The 21,063-nt window shown below is 37.9% G+C and overlaps 1 protein-coding gene across 1 annotated transcript in view; it reads left to right on the top strand.

The window, feature by feature from the left end:
- Window positions 1-6,832: 6,832 nt before the first annotated feature.
- Window positions 6,833-21,063, top strand: part of LOC124555137 (xaa-Pro aminopeptidase 3-like) — a 187,731-nt gene continuing 173,500 nt past the window's right edge. The window contains exon 1 of the mRNA XM_047128948.1: window positions 6,833-6,979. Coding sequence (XP_046984904.1) covers window positions 6,931-6,979 — 49 coding nt within the window. The 5' untranslated portion in view covers window positions 6,833-6,930. The remainder of the gene's footprint in view (window positions 6,980-21,063) is intronic.

Below are 21,063 nucleotides of genomic sequence, written 5' to 3'. Positions count from 1 at the left end.
TCAGATGAAGAAAATAATGAGTCTGACTTTATCCAGCAAGACCCGGACAGTGTCCTAGAATATCCACAATGTAATCATATTGAAATACACATGCAAGGGAAGGATTACACTACTGAACATGAGGACATCACTAAACTGCAAGCAACAAATATAGAAAGTAATGGTGTACAACATTCCACCAGTGAGGTAAGTAATATATCTTTTCAACACGAAAAATTATTACATAGTGTTACCTCAAAATGCACGTAACTGATTGTTTGTGTATACGTTATGCTAAAGGAAGCACCTCAACCCGCAAAAAAGAAGAAGAAAAACTGTTCATGGAAGAAAGGTGATTTCGTTCTGCCAGATACCATTAGGAAAGACAACATACTTCCACCACCATCTGATGAAGACCTAACTCCAATGAATTCTTTTCAGATTTTCGTTGATGATGAAATATGCGAATCCATTGCCCTTGAAACAAATCATTACACACACATCAAAGATGGGATTGTCATTGATGTTTCTTGCAATGAAATAATATAATGATATTTTACTATTTATGAGTACAGTTACAATGCTACAATATAAAATGTACTGGTCACAACAGTGTCGCTTTCCTCCAGTTGCAGATGTCATGAGTAGGAATAGATTTGGAACTCTAAGGTCATATTTCCATCTAAATAATAACAACAACCAGAAACCGAAAGGTGATCCCAAGCATGACAAGTTATTCAAAATGAAGCCCCTGATAGATTCTTTACAGAACAATATGTTGCGACTCCCTCCACAAGAGAAACAGAGCACGGATGAACAGATGATCCCTTTCAAGAGAAGAAGTTCTTTAGTTCAGCATCTCAAAAACAAACCTCATAAATAGGGATATAAAGTGTTTATTTGAGCTGGAGTATCAGGCCTAATATATGACTTCGCAATTTATGTGGGTAAAGGCACATGTGATGAGCACGGTTTAGGAGTTTCAGGAGATATTGTTCTGACACTGTGTGAAGATTTACCAGAGGGCAAGAACTACAAGATATTTTTTGATAATTGGTTCAGCTATTTAGAACTTTTAGATGTTCCCAAACAGAAAGGTATTTTATGTGTTGCGGCTATTCGTTCAGACAGAATGTCACTTAGCCCCGTAGCAGAAGAAAGGGAGCTGGAAAGGAAAGGAAGAGGGGCACTGGATTATAGCACTGATGAATCATCCAACATCATAGCAGTAAGGTGGTATGACAATAAAGTTGTGCAACTGGTTTCCACATATGCAGGTATAAATCCACGGGATAAATGCAAGAGGTGGAGTAAAAAGGATAATCAGTCAATTCAGGTACATCGACCACTGATTGTGAAGGAATATAATGAACATATGGGAGGAGTGGATTTAGCAGACATTCTCATAGAACTTTATAGTATAAATGTCCATTCCAAAAAGTGGTTGTAAATTCATGGTTGCTTTACAGACGTCATTTGAATCAGTGAGGTGCAACAGCTCATCTTTCTCTTCTGGATTTCCACACTCATAATGCTTCTGGTCTTACTATGGCAGGAAATGTTGTTCGTTGCAAAAGAGGAAGACCATCTACAGAAGATATACAAGCTCCAAAGAAGAGGTGGGTGGCCTCCAGGGGTTTTGCAGATGTCAGATATGATGAAGTTGGTCACTGGCCACAACAGAACCACCAGAAAGGCCGCTGCAAGCTCTGCCATAAATGATTCAGCAGAGTGTCATGCTTAACATGTAAAGTGTTTCTATGTCTAACAAGTGAAAAAAATTGCTTTATGTCTTTCCACACCAAGTAATAAATAAAGTATTCTGTAACTTACCTTGATGACATGTTTATATGATGTTGTATAAGAAAATTTAGAAATGGTCATGTCATCCATATAAAGGTATATTCTCCTTGTTGCATTGATAGTCTCCCTTCTATCACAAGCATATGTTGTATTTGTATTCAGTTCTTAAATGTAAATGATTTTATCAAATTCCTACCATATGGCAACTTTTTTTTCAAAATTCGGTGGTGGAAAATTTAGGAGAACTTCAAATTATATTTCCAAATACATCCTAGATAACGTATGTCAAAGCAAATATTTTTTTAAACCACATATAATAATTCGGGGATGAAAGGGTTAAATAAATGTCTGCAAGGTGATCTTGGGTGGGCTCCAGCTGTAATTCTGATAACATACTTTTCTGCAACGAATACTTCTTCTCAAAATGTCAAATTACCCCAAATTATGATGCCAGATGAAAGCAGTGAATGAAAGTAGGCTAATTTACTGACATGTTTATCACCAAATTTGCAATAACCTTAAAGGCACAAATAACTGAACCTAACAGTTTCAGCAGATCATCAACGTGTTTCTTCCAACTCAAATTTCAGATCGATGCACACACCCAGAAATTTGGAATATTCTGCCTTACCAACAGGCTTCTGTTCAAAGTCTACATTTACCAATGGTGTTATGCCATTTACTGAACAGAACTGTATATACCGTGCTTTCTCAAAATTTAGTGAAGGATCATTTGTGGAGAAACATTTAATAATTTTCTGAAAGAGATTATTTACAATTCCCTCAGCTAATTCTTTTATTTCTTTATGTGATTACTACACTTTCATCATCAGCAAAAAAGAATGGCTTTGCATCTTCATGAATTAGGAGAGGCAAGCTATTAATTATTATTATTATTATTATTAGTCGTAAAGCTCCCAACATGGAAGACGCTAAGTAAAGATGGTTCACTTCTGGGGCTTCTTATTCTTCTTGTTTGCACACCAGGTCTTCATTCTTTGCGAGAATTCAGCTTTTCTTTCTTCGCTCCATTTTGTTCCAGTTCTCGGCGCTTTTGTCTCTGGTTTGACCTCCCATTTGTCAACTTTAAGTTTGAAATTGTTTCTTTTGCTCATGTCTTCAGTAGTAATGTTGGCTAATTCCAGATTTTTCTTTGCATTTTTGATCCATTCTCCTCCATTAACAAGGGATGCTACATATCTTACTATTTTTTTTGTAAGTCTGTGATCGGGAAGTCTCATTATGTGGCCATAGAATTTTAGATGCCTCTTCCTCATGTCTATCTCTGTTAGAATATTCTTCAATTTTAGAATATTTCTGTAATCTATACCCCTCTTTGGTCCATCTTGGTCCCAGAAGGATACAGTGCAGTAGTTTTTATGATGTTTGGCAGTTACTGGATTCTGTTTACAAGATATTTTTACCCTTTTAGTTGGTTTCTTACAATTATATTTCACTATTTTCTATGGGAAACTGTTTTTAAGTATACTCACAAAGGTATCATGAAGTAGGTTATATTTTAAATTAGCATCAGGTTCCCTGTTCACTTTATCCCAGTCTCACTGTTGCAAGCTTTCCCTTAACTTTGCAAGTGTTAAACTGTAATTGAACGCATTATTTTGGAGAACTGCCTTGCATTACTGTATGGAGGTATTTCATGTACTGTAACTAGCTGTGCATCATGATCCGATGGACCATTCTTTACAGGAAAAGTTTCTATTTCAATAATTTCAAGTCATTAATATATATTAAGAACAATAAGGGACCCAAGACTGAACCCTGTGGGACACCATTCTTGATACCTCCCTAGTTAGAGGACTCTGCTGATTTCTGCAGATTATCTGTAGAGTTAATTTCAACCTTCTGCATTCGTCCAGTTAAATATGAATTAAACCATTTGTGTGCTGTCCCACTCATACCACAATGCTTAAGCTTATCTATAAATTTCATGATTCACACAGTCAATAGCCTTTGAGAGATCACAATTCATGATGTTCAGTTCTTCAGAGCATTTAATATTTGATCAGTGAAAGCATATATACCGTTTTTACTGAAAATCTTTTCTGAAAACAGTATTGACATTTTATTAGTACTTAATTTTTACAAGAATTTTTACTTTTTCAAGAATTTTGGATAAAGCTGTCAGATGTGAGACCGAGCAGTAGTTGTTAGCATCGGACCTATCATCTTTCATATGCAATGAGTTAAAAACTTAACGCCTCGTGAATAGACCATGAAGGCCGAATGGTACCGACTGGCCGCCATGTCATCCTCAGCCCATAGGCTTCACTGGATGCAGATATGGAGGGGCATGTGATCATCACACTGCTGTTCCGGCTGTAAGCCAGTTTCCAAGACCAGAGCCACTACTTCTCAATCAAGTAGCTCCTCAGTTGCCTCACAAGGGCTGAGTGCACACTGCTTGCCAACAGCACTCGGCAGACCAGATGGTCACCCATTCAACTTCTAGCCCAGCCTGACAGCACTTAATTTCTGTGATCTGACGGGAACGGATGTGACCACTGCAGCAAGGCCATTTGCATGCAATGGGTTAAGAGTAGCATATCTCTGTCTATCTGGAAAAATACACTGTTTCAGTGAGCTATGCATATGTGGCTGAGAATCCTACTTATCTCTTATGAACAAGCTTTTAGTGCTCTGCTGGGAATGCCATCAATTACATGTGAGTTTTTACTTTTGTGTGTATTTATTGTTTTCCTTATTTCAGTAGGAGGGGTAGGTTGAATTTCAGTTTTATGAAATTGCATAGGCATTGTCACTTCCATACACAGCTTTGCATTTTCTAATGAATAGCTGTATCCTATTTTCTCTACAACTCTTACAAAATGACTTTTAAAAATATTTTCTACTTCTGACTTTTTGTTAACAAACTTTTCATTGATTTTGATAGAAATACAGCCTTCCTGTGGTCTTGGTTGCCCTGTTTTCCTTTTAACAATATTCTAAATTGTTTTAATTTTATCATCGGAAGTGCTAATATCAGACAATACACATACTTCTGGAATTTTTCTTGATACAGTGCAGTAGTTTTTATGATGTTTGGCAGTTACTGGATTCTGTTTACAAGATATTTTTATCCTTTTAGTTGGTTTCTTACAATTATATTTCACTATTTTCTATGGGAAACTGTTTTTAAGTATACTCACAAAGGTATCATGAAATAGGTTACATTTTAAATTAGCATCAGGTTCCCTGTACACTTTATCCCAGTCTAACTGTTGCAAGCTTTCCCTTAACTTTGCAAGTGTTAAACTGTAATTGAACGCATTATTTTGGAGAACTGCCTTGCATTACTGTATGGAGGTATTTCATGTACTGTAACTAGCTGTGCATCATGATCCGATGGACCATTCTTTACAGGAAAAGTTTCTATTTCAATAAATTTATCTTGAGCTATAAAAACATTATCTAACAGTATGCTGCTTTCCTGTACCACACGAGTAGGAAAATCAATAACTGATATCAAATTGAAAGAACCAAGTAACTTCAAGGTCTATCTTTCTATCGGACTCTTTCAGAAAATCTACACTGAAATGCCCACAAACAATAATTAGTGTCCCTCTGTCTGACAGATATCACAACAAACAACTCAAGTTTTTTTTCAAAAATTTCCCAGTCAGGACCTATACACAGCTACAATTATAAAAGTACCATTATTTAGTTTAAGCTGACAGGCACATGCTTCTATATGTTGCTCTACACATTTTTTTTTAATTTCTAAATTTTTCACACTACGATAAATTTTAACATATATGGCAACTCCCCCTCGTTTCATAGTTTCTCTGCTTACATGTACTGACAGCTTATATCTACCTACAGTTACCTTTTCCATGTCTGTGACTATATGATGTTAAGACAGCCACAGTACATCTTTTCTATCCTCGGTTTCTGAATCTCCTAAACAAACAAGAAGCTCATCTACTTTGTTTTTTTATGTCCTGATATTCTGATGCAATATACTAACATTATTTTTTACTGTGCCTTTTTGAGAATCTTGTGATATTTTAACATATCTAGTACTTGCCTGTCTGAGCTTCTAATTAAGTTTAATTTCATTTAATGTTTAATCTTTGGAAACCGATCTTAGCCTAAAAAAAGAGGTACTTTCATGAGTTCAAGTGCCTCCTCCAAGATTTTGCCATCATACCAGCCAATTTACCATTCCCTTTCCTACTGAGATGCAGGCCATGCCTTGTGAGGTCCAACCTACCAATAGCAACTAATTGTGCTAGCTATGATTAACTTGGGCACTGGTATGAGTTGCCTATCGCCAGAAATCTCTAAGTTACTCCTAATCTCCTGTCGACTGCGATTGCCTCTCTCATTAACACATTTTGATTCTCTGTTCATCTCGTGTCAGGGCTAGTAACTTGATCTACGATAGCGCGCTCATCAGAAAACAGTTTATGAAATCTTTCAGGTTCTGACTTCAGCCACTAAATTAAGACGTGACCAGTCACTCCGTTTTTTCAACTATTCTTGGACCCATTTCGTCTTTTTCGTTATTTTCTGTTGCTTGCAAGCTATCTATAGCTAATATAACTGCAGAACACGCTTTCTTTTGGGTTTTCGGCATTTTAACTTCGTAAAATCGCTTTGTCAACTCAATTTTTCTCAATGTTGTTGATAGTGTGAGGTCGCTTCAATACATTGAAGGTTTGACAAACTAGAATTGTCAATAAATATTGTTGGGCTAGTTTGCAGACGAGATGCTCAGTTAAAGAAGCAACCGTCTTGTGACAAAAGCGATATTTTAGCGATCTACATTTTATTATACAGGCCCATCTCGTCGCTTTAAAAAAATAAAGGTAACTGTCTCGAAGAGGCAACTGCTTGACCTTTTTACAAATTTGGTGTGGTACTGATATGCTACTTGCAGGAATTTACCCGGCTATATTGGTGCCCAAACGTGAGACGAAATTTAGTTATGACTGATCACAATACAAAGAAATGTGATATTTTGGCACTCGAATAACGTACTTAAATGCGATAAAAATAGAAACTCCAACATCGTCACGAAAACCAACAAATGAGCCATATATCGATAGTTTAAAGAAATGAGCGTTCTTTTACGTGCTTTAGTGCAGTATTGTTATGTGATAGTAGTGTTATATTTAGTGATGGAAAATGCAGTCCTCGGTTTTAAGGCTATTGAAAAGCAGTATCGCACAGACAGGTTTGTTACATAGTATGGTATTTCAGCGCATTATTTATGAAATGGAATGCAGCCAGATGGTACTCGTGCTAGGCGAGCAACAAAAAAATGTATGCTTGGGACTTCCATCGATGAAAGATCGTCACACGATTTACATTTCTTTTTTTAATGGATTACCTTTCAGAAGAAAATTGTCCCCCACATTTAGGAAATGTTGCATGATGACAACAAAATCCGCGGGAATTCGAAGCCGCAAGAAACATAGAACAACTTTTCACTATCCATCTGACAATGTTTCGCTGAGACCCATTGTTTTCAAATGAGAAGTGATGAACTGTCAGTTTTTATTTGTTAGCTACAATGTGACAATAGAGTCCGGTTTTAGCCATGCTGGTGCTAAAGTAATTAAGACATACCTCTTCTAAAAACGTTGTAACCGCTTTGAAATAGTTCTGTTATGTGTACGTCCTCCCCGTTTTTGGACCGTACACACGGTGGTTTTAAACAAAATTAAACAGTGTGGAACTGAGACTTTATTATGGCAGAAGGCAGTTTATTACAATACTATTTGTTTACTTGCTCACAGTTCTGCATTACGTCGCCTCACTACTTGTAATGATACGTACAATGATAGAGGAGGAGATACATCGAAATGTGCGTACTCATCTGGGGGGAGGGGGAAATAAGCATCAGAAGACTATGTAGTGTTAGAAACAGTGACTTTAATCTCAATGTGTGGTCACTTTGGGGTCCCGCAGGTGTTTTCTATAAGTAAAGTTATTGAAAAATGTTGTGAAGTAAGACAGGTTTAGTGTGGATAATTTCTTTAGGAGGCTACCATTATTTAACATTTGATGTTAAATTAAGATTAATTTGTAAAATCTACTTAAAGTCATTGATATATTTGTATATTTACACTATTCTGTTTGCCAGTAGAAATTGAAAATGTGGTGGGTGGAATTGTGAAGCTGAGGGAATATTCTGTTGTTTATATTATGTTCCATTTCTAGAATGTGTATGAAAAGATCTACTAGTCAAACTATGGGGGGAAAGTCCAAGAACTTTTTACCCTAAAAATGTTCTTTTGTGTGATAATCATTCATCATAATTCTACATTATAAGCCTGTAACACATAGACACTGTAAAGAAAAAAGGCTATAATTTGTAATGAAATCAACAAAACTTGGTTCATTTCTGGTAGTAGAATCTGCATGACATCCACAGCACTGATAACAATGTAAGCAGTCTTATAAGACTTGAGATAATTTTTTGGACAAAAAAGGGAAACCCAAGTGTATAATGTTGCTGCTTTCTGTTCTAGTATTGTTCCTTGTGCCTACCAGTAGCTGTTATTTCTTGTCTTATCCTTCAATTTTCTGTACATATCCCCCATCAATAATTATTAGTTTATCACTGAACACTTGATTTGTTCTTAAGTGTTCCATGATATTACCAGAAGTGGCACAATAGTTTAAGGTACTAGATTTGCATTTTGGAGAGCAGGTTTTCAGTCCATGCGTGGCCATGAAAATTTAGATTTTGTCTAATTTCCCTAAAATTGCTTAATGTGATTGATGTAAATGTTTCCTTGAAGAGTCACGTGTAATTTCCTACCCCATACTTTAATTCGATCCAAGCATGTTCAGTGTAGGGAATGACCTTGTCTTTAATGGAACACCGTAACTCATTTTTTTTTAAATTTATTTATTTATTTATTTATTTTTTTAAATTGCCTCTGTTCTGGTGGATGACATGTAAAGAACACTGCACATATGAATACTAGGTGCGCTCTTCCCATTTAAGAAACAGACTTACCATTTGATGACCCCAGTGGATAGGCACATGGGCCTGTGTATGATGATAGTGTACTGCTTTGAAAACATTTTTTGAATTTTTCAGTTGGTAGCTATTCAATGGTTGTTTCAGCACTGATTACGTTGTTTACACATTGAGTACCGTTTCTGATCTTATCAAAAGGAAAATTATAAAATTATGGAACAGAATTGCTACCCACTACTTACTTTGAAGAGAAATATTCAGCACTACCAAATTATACGTAAAAGTACATACACTATCCTAGCTTTTGGACCTAATAGTTCGTTCCTTGGGAAGGAGCTTTGTCTCACCTTGTCCTCACGACAGGTGGGTCCCTCTCATCTTGGGGCCTGAGTGACCTGTCCCCTTTTTAATCTTCTCCCTCCTGGGAGTTTGTAATGTAGAAATGGTGAAAACTGTAAAAAGGGTTAATACTGCAGTCTGTGTCTGTGCATGGATTTTGCACAGGCTGTATTGAAGTATGCATCGGTAACCTCTTCCACGATTGTCAAAGAGGATGTATATGCTTCACCACAGAGGTGAATAGTGAAAAGAAGGTAAACAGTTCCAGGATTCCTAGAAAGCTCCTTGAAGGATTCTATGATAAGATTATCATAAGAGGGGTCCAGCCTGATACACACAGGGGTTTATTTTATTTGCATGCTGTCATGAAATTGATGAATTTTGCAAATGTCATAGGTGAACAATAATCTGCAGTATGACACTGGAACATTTTAATGACTATAATAGCATAGTGTTTGGGTTTTGTAGTATATTGAAACCCTTAAAAACACAATCTCAAAAGTAAAATTTAGGAGTGAGGAATCCTGAACTTCAAAATAATGGCAGGTGCCAGACAAGGTGATGGTTTAATATTGGTGCACCAAGAATAATTGCAGCTGTTTGTAGGCGTGTCTGTTGGTGCAGGTACTACAGTATGAACTGCCACTTACAACACTAACTATGGCCTGGCTAATGTTTGCACAAGGACTTTGCTACTAGTGTTGCACGTGTGTACAGTGCACTTTGCTCATACTGTGCACCTGTGAGAGCTGACTTGTCATGGCACAATAGTAGTATGTCCTCTTTTTTTTTCAATTGCATCTTGAACAAACAGTGAGAATTTAAAATAAAAAACTTAAAGAAAACAAAAATTACCACTTATGCTGGGAAGAAAGAGTAAAGGTGTTGTAATAAATAGCCTAGTATTTACTGATGATTTTTCTGTATTTTCTGAAAGCCTTACAAATGCAGTGGTACAAGTCACCTGGAAGAGATAGCAGCGTGGTACTATACTCTATACTCACTTGTCATACCGGACTCGAGAGTCCATTACCGCAGCAATGTATTTTCCCCATCTGTCCCTGTCTTGGGCTATTTCCTTCCATCCACCTTCAATACCTAGGCTCCTCAAATCAGCTTTCACATTGTCCTCCCATCTATGCCTTGGTCTCCCCATAGGACGTTTTCCTTCTAGGTGCCCTACCAGCACTCTGCGCGCTGCCCTGTCCTCACCCATTCGAGCTATGTGACCCGCCCATCGCAGCCTACGTGATTTAATAATACTGATTATTTCAGGGCTTGAATAGAGTTCGTGAACCTCTTTGTTATGCAGTTTTTTCCACTCTTCGCTAATGTCATCCCTTTTTGCTCCGAAAATTCTCCTCAAAATTTTGTTTTCAAATACTCGAAACGGCTTTTCATTTTGCACAGTGAGAGACCAAGTCTCACACCCATACAGTATAACTGGTAGAATAATAGTTTTGTATATTCTAATCTTTATAAATTATATTTAAAAACAAAGATGATGTGACTTACCCTACGAAAGCGCTGGCAGGTCGATAGAAACACAAACAGACACATACATACGCACAAAATTCAAGCTTTCACAACAAACTGTTGCCTCATCAGGAAAGAGGGAAGGAGAGGGAAAGACGAAAGGAAGTGGGTTTTAAGGGAGAGGGTAAGGAGTCATTCCAATCCCGGGAGTGGAAAGACTTACCTTAGGGGGAAAAAAGGACGGGTATACACTCGCGCGCACACACACACACACACACACACACACACACACACACACACACACACATATCCATCCTCTTTAAATTCCTAGACAATATCCGTGATGAAAGTAATCTATTCAGTGAGAAGTAGCATGCATTTCCCGCCCGTAATCTCTTCTTCAGTTCGGATTCAACCTCATTTCTCGAAGTGATGTCCACGCCTAGATACTTAAATGTGTTCACTTTTTCAAACTGCATGTCTCCAACTCTTAACATTTCCTGATCGACTGCTGTTGGCATTCTAGTAGTAACCAGGTATTTAGTTTTGTCTTCACTTATCCTTAGACCTACATCTTCACTAGCCTTGATTAACACATTCGCATTTGCTGTTACAGATTCTTTCCTATCGCTAATGATGTTTAGATCATCTGCCTACCCTAATATCTTAATATTTCCATTTAACTCCACACCCTCTGAATTATCTGCTGCCATTTGTACAATATATTCTAGGACTAAATTAAAAAGTAGCGGAGACAGGGCATCTCCCTGCTTAAGTCCGTTCTTTATTACAAATTCTTCTGACTCCAATTTCCCCACGCATACTCTACCTTTTGTGTTTTTCAAACTCACTTCTATAAGTCTAACATACTTCTTTGGTATTCCAAGTTCCAAAAGAATTCTGTACAGTTTTGACTGCAATACTGAATCATATGCTTTTGTAAAATCTATGAACAGATTATGAACTGGTTTATTGTATTCCAATTTCTTTTCCAAAATTTGACGCAGGGTGAATATTTGGTCTATAGTTGATCTGTGCCTCTGAAAGCCGGCTTGGTAATCCCCCATAATTTCATCTGCATATGGTGTAAGCCTGCTTAGTAGAATATTCGAGAAAATTTTGGAACATACTGGTAATAGCGATATCCCTCTATAATTACTACAATCCATTTTGTATGAACCTTTCTTAAAAATTGGGATCAGATCGACTCCTGCCACTCTTCAGGTATCATCTCTGAGTTCCATACTTTAGTTATCACTTTGTGAACTACTTCCACCAATTTCTGTCTGCCATTTTTAACTAATTCTGCAGTTATGCAATCTGATCCTGGATAGCAACATGGTAGGCTTAAAAATATTTACAGAAAAAACAATGTTTGTAATAAATATAAAACATGCTCAAAAATTTTATTACAACGTTGGTTGCATATAAAAGGTAAAGAAATTAAGATGTTTGGAGAAACAATTCAAGAAAATGATTTAGAAAAATTGGTTCTGAAGGAAAGGAAAGACAAAATGCAATGAGGAAACAAATGCTTATATAAAAAGGTCAGAAGGAAGTAAAACAACGTAGTTGTGAAACTGCCTGTATTAAAGTAAATGCTTATTAGTTAATTATAGACTTGGAAAATTATGTGTGTTGGGAAGAAGAATCCAAGGAAAATATTAGGTGCTCTTAAAACTTATTGTAAACATAATAATTCTGGATATTAAGAAGTGACAAGAAAATGTATCAAAACATAGAAAGCCTATCAGAATCAACAAGAAAGAGGGGTTCACAATTCTTAGGACACATTTATGGCATGGATGGCAACAAACTAATCAGTGTGTCTTCAGATATCTTTGGATAACTAAAAAGAAAAATGAAATGAGCATGTGGCATTGTTGGCCGGGAGGCCCCATGCAGGGGGAGTTTGGCTGCCGTATTGCAAGTTCTCTTTAGTTGACACCACTTTGGCGACTTGCGGGTCAATGATGATGAACACCCAGTCCCCTGTCAGAAATTGAACCCGGGCCCCCTGTGTGATAGGCGGAAATGCTACTGCTACGCTACAAAGGCAGACTTTGGATAACTAATGAAGAGGTACTGAATCAAATCGGAGGGAAGAGAAATTTATGGCACAACTCGATTCAAAGAAGCGATCGGTTAAAAGGATAAATCCTGACATGTCGAGGACTATTCAGTGAGGCCGTGGAAGGAAATTGTGTGTGTGTGTGTGTGTGTGTGTGTGTGTGTGTGTGTGTGTGTGTGTGTGTGTGAAAGGGGAGGGGAAGGAAACAAGGCTCGACTGCAGTAAGCCCGTTCAGGTAGATGTAGGTAGTAGAGTACAGTAGTTATGTAGAGATGAAAAATTAGGATAGATTATCCAGGAGAACTTCTTTAAACCAGTATTTGGACTGAAGACCACCACAGCATATAAGGAAAATGGAGGTCATAACTATCTATTTTTTTATTTATTCATCCAGTGATCAGGATGATATAGGATTTGTCGTCATAATACAATAAAAATAAATGGCTCTAATATACATACACACAGAATATCAAGTGTGTGTTATGAGGATAGGATGGATGGTCATCTGTGGCCTTGCTAATAAACCATTCCGTCATTTATCTGAAATGGTTTAGGATATGTTAAATCAAGATGACTGGACAGGGCAAACTTCATCCTCCCGGACATGAAGTTAGTGTCTTAACAACTTCACTGCCTCATTCAATTGGTCCATATTTACAATATTCTTCTGATCATACACAAAATGAAATGATCATGTGGCATTTATTGGCTGGGATATCCCCTTCGGGGTTCAGCCGCTGTATTGCAAGTCCTTTTAGTTGACGCCACTTTGGCGTCTTGCGTGGCAGTGATGATGAATATGATGATGAAGAACACACAACACCCAGACCCCTGCTGGGAATCGAACCTGGGCCCCCTTGCATGGCAGGCGGTAACGCTACCGAGGCGGACTGATCATACACAGTTTGCACCAGATAACTTATAGCATAAAACACAGTTACGTTACTATAATGCGCTATGTACCTTGACACACGTGCTTGCGATGCATTACATTGTAATCGTCTGTTTATATATGACAAGGTTTTGTAGTTGGCCCCCTTTCATTACTAAGCCCAATTCTGCATCATCTAAGTAATCTTTAATTATGTAGTGTGCATTACTTAAGAAGTATTTTTAGTGGGCTTTTAATTAGATGTGTTTTAGTAATATTTTTCATCTTCAAGGGGAATTTATTTTTACAGGTTTTATTTCCAGATAGAGACTGCTGTTTTGATTTCTTTGTTTGTTTTTCAGTTGATAAATGGAAGACCAGACTGGCTCTTCTGCCATGATTATTGGTAGAACTATTAGGGAAATACATGGAAATATTTTTTCTCAAATACTCATAAGATTACTAGATGCACTTACTTGGTCCAGTTAGGATATCCAGTTTTTAAAAAAATGGTTCTTAACTATGGCCCCAGCTACTACTTTGAGTTTTTTATTCTTATGGTACTTTTCTGCAGTTTGGGAATTGTGTTCATGCTTTCTGCCATTGCCCCCAGTAAAAAATCCCATAGCTAAGAATTGAGTGTGGATAGGAAAACTGTCACCACAAGATATTGGCTGTTAGAAACTGATGGTAGAACACTAAGAGCACAACTATACTGGTGACATTCTTTTCACTAACAAGGGAACCTCCCCATCGCACCCCCCTCAGATTTAGTTATAAGTTGGCACAGTGGATAGGCCTTGAAAAACTGAACAAAGATCAATCGAGAAAATAGGAAGAAGTTGTGTGGAACTATGAAAAAAATATGCAAACTGAGTAGTCCATGTGCAAGATAGGCCACATCAAGGATAGCGTGAGCGAAGGAGCTCCGTGGTCCTGTGGTTAGCGTGAGCAGCTGCGGAACGAGAGGTCCTTGGTTCAAGTCTTCCCTCGAGTGAAAAGTTTAATTCTTCATTTTCAGTTTATGTGACAAACTCTTATGTTTACATCACTTTTTGGGAGTGATTATCACATCCACAAGAAAACCTAAATTGGGCAAGGTGGTAGAATCTTTTTACCCATTCGCCAAGTGTACTAGTTAGGTGGGACGACAACATATTCCTGTCATGTGACGCACATGCCATCACCAGTGTTGTATAGAATGTATCAGACGTGCTTTCCTGTGGAGGAATCGGTTGACATATGACCTCGCGATCAAATGTTTTCGGTTCCCATTGGAGAGGCACGTCCTTTCATCTACTAATCGCACGGTCGCACGCTTTTGCGGTGCGGTCGCAAAGCACAGACAATAAACTTATTATTGTGAACAGAGACGTCAATGAACGAATGGACAGATCATAACTTTGCGAAAATAAATAAAGTCAAATTTTCAGTCAAGGTAAGACTTGAACCAAGGACCTCTCGTTCCGCAGCTGCTCACGCTAACCACGGGACCACGGCGCTCCTTCGCTCACGCTATCCTTGATGTTGCCTATCTTGCACATGGACTACTCAGTTTGTATATTTTGCTTATTTTTTCATAGTTCCACACAACTTCTTCCTGTTTTCTCGATTGATCTGTGTTCAGTTTTTCAAGGGCTATCCACTGTGTCAACTTATAACTAAATCTGAGGGGGGTGCGATGGGGAGGTTCCCTTCTAAGATTATTGTGCATTCATTCCATGTTAATTGACAGGCAGTATTCACCCCTCAAAACTTTGCATTGGTCATACAGTCTATATGTTTATCATCTATGCTTAATGTGACACAATTGTTTTCCCTCTTTGTGCTGAAATGCATGCTGTGTGTTTTCATTATGTTTGACCGGTATTTATTACATACTGCCCAACTGTAAACATCCTTGAGCGTTTCATGTGGCTTTTCTGTTAAGAGTTGTGGTATTTTATTGACAACTGTGATGCTATGATGTTGCTGCCACTGGCAAAGAGAACTTTTTCTCCATTTCTTACACTGTGTGGAAATTCATTGATATATGTTAATAACAGAATTTGTACCCAATACACTAACCTTTGGCACACCTATGTTTGTATGTTTCTTACCTGACAGTCTTTTCTCTGAACTATCTTAACTTTTGCAGCCTATTTTCTAGATAACAGGAACCACTGGTTTGCTGTTCCTCTTATATGTGATGCTTCTAGTTTTAGTTAAATTTTATGGTCAGCAGTGTCAAAAGTTGTGGACAGGTGTAAGAATATGTTAGTTAACACAAACATCCTTGTCAAGACCTTCAAGTACCACTTTTGTGAACTGTCATGGCCGCTATTGTACTTCTCGCACTTTGGAACCTAAACTGTGCTTCCTCAAAAATGTTTTATTTATTCCTGTAATCATTAGTTTATTTTTCATGATTGATTCAAAGTCACAGTAGAGAAACTGGCCTGTGGTCTTTTACAGTCTCTGCATTACTGTTCTTTAGTTGTGGCTTAAGTCATGCATGCTTTAGGTACTCATAAAAGAATTTCTGAACCAAAGAAATCATTTATTATATTTATTTATGAGGTTTGTATGCTGTCGACACACACCTTTACAACAGAGAACTCAATCTCATCGCCGGCCGCGGTGGTCTCGCGGTTCTAGGCGCTCAGTCCGGAACCGCGCGACTGCTACGGTCGCAGGTTCGAATCCTGCCTCGGGCATGGATGTGTGTGATGTCCTTAGGTTAGTTAGGTTTAAATAGTTCTAAGTTCTAGGGGACTGATGACCACAGCTGTTAAGTCCCATAGTGCTCAGAGCCATTTGAACCATTTCAATCTCATCTATGCCAGCTGATGTCTCAATTTTTAATTTCTGTATTGTCTTCCTGACTTCAAGCTCTGCTGTGGGAAAAATCATCCCTGTGCTTTAAGTGTAATGCATTTGCAGGTGTTACATGTGTTTTAGGAAGACTTTATTGCAGTTGCTTTGAAATACCAGAGAAATAACCACTTACAAAATTTGCCAATTCCTGAGAATTTTCTATAACTTTACTCTCATCTTTTTGTGTCCACCTTTTGCAGTTCCATAGTTAGCGACAGTCAGTACTACTATGTCTTTATTTTCTTCAGTGTATATTATTTTGCCATTGAATGATTTTTTGCAGCCAGCAGTACCCTCTTGTATATCTCTTTGTAGCTTTGATAGTAATTTAGAAACTATGGATTGGTGTAGTGCTCTTGTAGAGAACTGAGAAGTTTGTGTGTGTAGGAGGAATTTCTAATACCTACAGTTATGCCATCTGTTTTCCTTGTCTACAAATGGCTGCTTTGGGAGATGCCTACTTTGGGAGATGCCTACTTTGGGAAATGCCTATACATCGATATTGCTTTGCATATACAGTTAATACCAGGTTTGATTTACCAGTGCACTACAAAAATGTGTATTATATGTTCGTAGAAGACTCATTTGTAGATGTGCAGTTCTGTGGGTTTTACATAGCCTGTCTTTGTTATGTGGCAGAAATGATAGGGAGGCCAAGATGTTTTATAAATATTTCACAAATTTTCCCTGTGGACATCATTAATTTGCCTGATTCTCTTTGATTTTTTACAAAAATGTTATCAGTCTATACAAATACGAGGAATATATAGTTAAAGTTTTATGTTTTACACATGATTCACAAAAGAACACACTGTGTTCTTATCCACACAATAGCCTAATTGAACTTTTCTTGTAGTAGCAATATTCTACTGAACTTTCTGTCTGCAAACAGCTCCACAATTTTGCACAACAATTAAGATAGGGATAAATTGTGCCATGGGGTATTTTGGCAACTGGCTCAGCAAGTATGGCACAGCAAATTTTCCCATGTATAAAGTTAGTATGATTTATCATCAAATGTTTTTGTCTGGGTCGATACCCAGGACCTTGTGTTGGTGATTTCCATTGCTGAAATACTGCCTGTACTCTCCATATCCATTTGATGTGAGTTGACTGTTTTAAGTGTAAGTAAGTGGAATTTCATGACATTAGTGTTTAAGCCCTGCTGAAGAAAATAAGAGGTTACATCTGTGACATCACCAGTCACAAGTGATCCTAGGGCACTACAGTCTTCCATATAAAACAGAAGAGAGATGTCATGTGCATAGTTTACTGTGTGTGAATTGGTGGGGTTGAGCAATATCATTAATGTACACCAGAAGAGAAAAGGGCTGAGAATTAAACCTTGGGTGTCCGCAGCTCGTGGTCGTGTGGTAGTGTTCTCGCTTCCCGCGCCCGGGTTCCCGGGTTCAATTCCCGGCGAGGTCAGGGGATTTTCTCTGCCTCGTGATGACTGGGTGTTGTGTGATGTCCTTAGGTTAGTTAGGTTTAAGTAGTTCTAAGTTCTAGGGGACTGATGACCATAGATGTTAAGTCCCATAGTGCTCAGAGCCATTTGAACCATTTGAACCTTGGAGAACACACTGTGTTTCCTGTATCACAGATGGACTGAAAAATCTGTAATTTGTTATCCATTTCATATGAAAGCTTTGTATACTGTTAGTGATTCATTAAGTACATGGACAGTAGCTGATGGATGAACACTTGATATTATATGCCTTCAATATCTTAAGCAGCGTGTCATGTTGTATTGAAACAAGTGAGTTTGAGAGCTCAAAGAATATGCCTGCAGAACTTGCTCAAGGAGACTATTTGATGGAGAAGCTCAAGGACTGCTGTAGTTATACTGTGATCTTTCCTGAAAGCATTCTGTTTTTACAAGTATCTTGTTTTGTGGGAAGTAAGCATGAAGTAATGACAGAATAACTATTTTACATAGGCCTACCTTACTAAAAGTGAGGATAAATGAAATTGGTTGGTAGTTTGAAATTTCTTCCTTGTTTCCATATGTATGTGCTGGTGTGGTGATGCTTATTTTTAAGCAACTCTGGTAGGTGTTCTCTCTAATGTTTCAGTTGATGTGGTGGCTGGGTGGGTTTACTATTTCCTTTATACATTCATTAATTATGACACTTTGCAGTACATTCTATCTCATCCCAGCAAGAATTTGTTCTTTAATATGTGAATTGTTTTGTATACCTCACATTCATTCACCTGTTCCAATGTAAGACCATTATTTGGATGGTGTAACACGGTACCATTTATTGCAAACCTATATTGTGTGCTGCAATGAATGACTGCCTGTTGGTGAGGTAAAAGTATTTATTTAAGATGTTTTGTACTGTGTATGGGTATTTCATGAATTTGCCATAATGTTTAATGTGTGTTTGTTCACTGTCCCCAGTCACAGAGACTTTTCAATACTTACCAGTTAATTTCAATGAACCTTTCCTTATGCTACAAGATTGTGCTATGTCATTGCTGCCTACCTATTTTTAAACATTTGAAAATGTTATCTTTAATATTTTTCAGCTGCCTTATATTTTTGCTTGAACAGCTGTAAATGTGTTTACTTGTGTAGCACATCCATTATTCCACCTAAGCTCAAATATATAGGCTGGAAGTGTGAATCTGATGCTATTTTCACTTTGACTGTATGTAAATATTCCTCAGATTCCTCTAACGGGGCAAGATTAATTATAATGTCCTAACAGAGTTATGTAGAATTTCTCCCACCAATTTTTAAACATTTGAAAATTTTATCTTTAACATTTTTCAGCTGTCCTATGTTTATGCTTGAAAAGCTATAAATTTGTTTACTTGTGTAACACATACAGATCATGATTTTTCTACCTAAGCTCAATTATATAGGCTGGAAGTGTGAATCGAATGTTATTTTCACTTCGACTGTATGTAAATATTCCTCGGATTTCTCTAATGGGTCAACATTAATTGTTATGTCCCAGCAGAGTTCTGTAGAATTTCTCCCACCTGTTATATGATCCTTTCACACAGTAGAGTGCACAAACAAGGAAAACAGCTTACCCATGTAGCAGAGGTCAGTGTGAGGTGGCTTGAAACAGTGCGAAGAGTATCCCCGTGTTATAAAATGGGGGTAACACACAATGGCAGCCAGGTCGCACCACCGACTCCAGTGTATAGGCGCCACTTGCCTAAATGGAATGAACAGAATATTATTTTATGTAAATGAAGGTGGAAGGGGGGGGGGGGGAAGAAAGGAAAGGGAAGGAATTATTGATGTTAGCTGCATCGGGACTATATGAGGGATCAGCAGTGATGAGTGTACTGGGCCGTGACTCAAACCTGGGATCTCCTCCTTACTAATCAGTTGCGTAAACCACTGCGCCATCTGGACACAATGTTTATTGCAATGGCATGGACTATCTTGGTACACCTCCCAGCCGACCCACACTCCCACCGAAGCATCCCCTATCCACAGTCCCTGTCTGTGTCCTCCATGCTTGCAACTTTGAGATTCCTGCAGGAGGTCAGATATAACTGTGTATATGCACTGAAGGTGGCGGCCTATTAACATGAATCAATTATATAAATTTGTGGTGTCTGTTCTTTTGGACATGTCCGGAAGAACAGACACCATGCATTCGTACAAAATATTATTTGCTTGCTTTGGTAGACACTTTACACCAGCAAAACAAAATCGTGCTCACATCGGCTGCTCTGCAATCTTTCACAAATAATTTTGCAAAAACTAGTTGGTGAATAATGTTGATTCTTTGGTTGCTTGTAGCCTTATATGTCAGCTACGTAGTAAACTGCGTAGCTTTTCATTAATGGTCATAGTTATTGTGATATTTCGAAATTACATAAACCACTGTACGAAATGCAGGTAGTTAGCAACAAAAAATAGGAGTCGCTGTGAATTTATATTTGGTGCGTGTCAGGTCATACATTGCTGCATGTTAAAAGTAGATAGTATTTTAAAACTGAGGTGTATATCTACCTCCAATCGTGAGAAAATGGATTGTAGATAGTACACTCACTTTTGCCTGCGCGTGAGTGCCATAGATGCCAGGTGGTGCTATAGGTTCCAGAGACACCAAAGCATTTGTCTCAGATGCCCCAATGTCATGCAGCGCAGGTAGCAGCCTGAAGCCTGTTGGCCGTGGCCAACACGGCTTCCAACTGTTTATGTATAGCAGGGAGTTCCTCCTGCATCTGTACACAACAGATGCATTCCCTATCCATGATTACTGAATTTTTGCCTATATCACAAGTAATGTGACAGTAACCCAAGAAGTCATGTGGTGCAGTCAAAGTTGTGCTGCTACGATATCTCTAGTTTACACTTCACTCAGCTCACATGAAGATAATGCACCAAACTTTACACAAAAAACTTAAGTTAATAAACACTAATCTATGCAATTCACTTCTTGGTAGAAGTATGTGAAAAACAGAAACTAAACTAAATTACTATGTATTAAACAAACTGCTACTGCTTCACAGGAATCTTAAACAGCTGCTACACTGCCTGTGCAAACACTGTACCCAACACTTACAGTCCTTCAAACGATTTCCGTAAATGCTCCCGACAGTTGCACACGAACAGCTGATCAGCTTTGCTGTTTCCAAGATACTTGTTCCTGGTACTGGACCACAATAATCTGCTTTTTGTCAAAGTCGATTATGTCATTGGATTTCCTTTCATCTTGTTCCATCCTTGAATGACTCCCC

Source organism: Schistocerca americana, chromosome X (assembly GCF_021461395.2).
Source record: "Schistocerca americana isolate TAMUIC-IGC-003095 chromosome X, iqSchAmer2.1, whole genome shotgun sequence".
NCBI lineage: Eukaryota > Metazoa > Arthropoda > Insecta > Orthoptera > Acrididae > Schistocerca > Schistocerca americana.
This window is presented reverse-complemented; position numbering and strand designations above follow the sequence as displayed.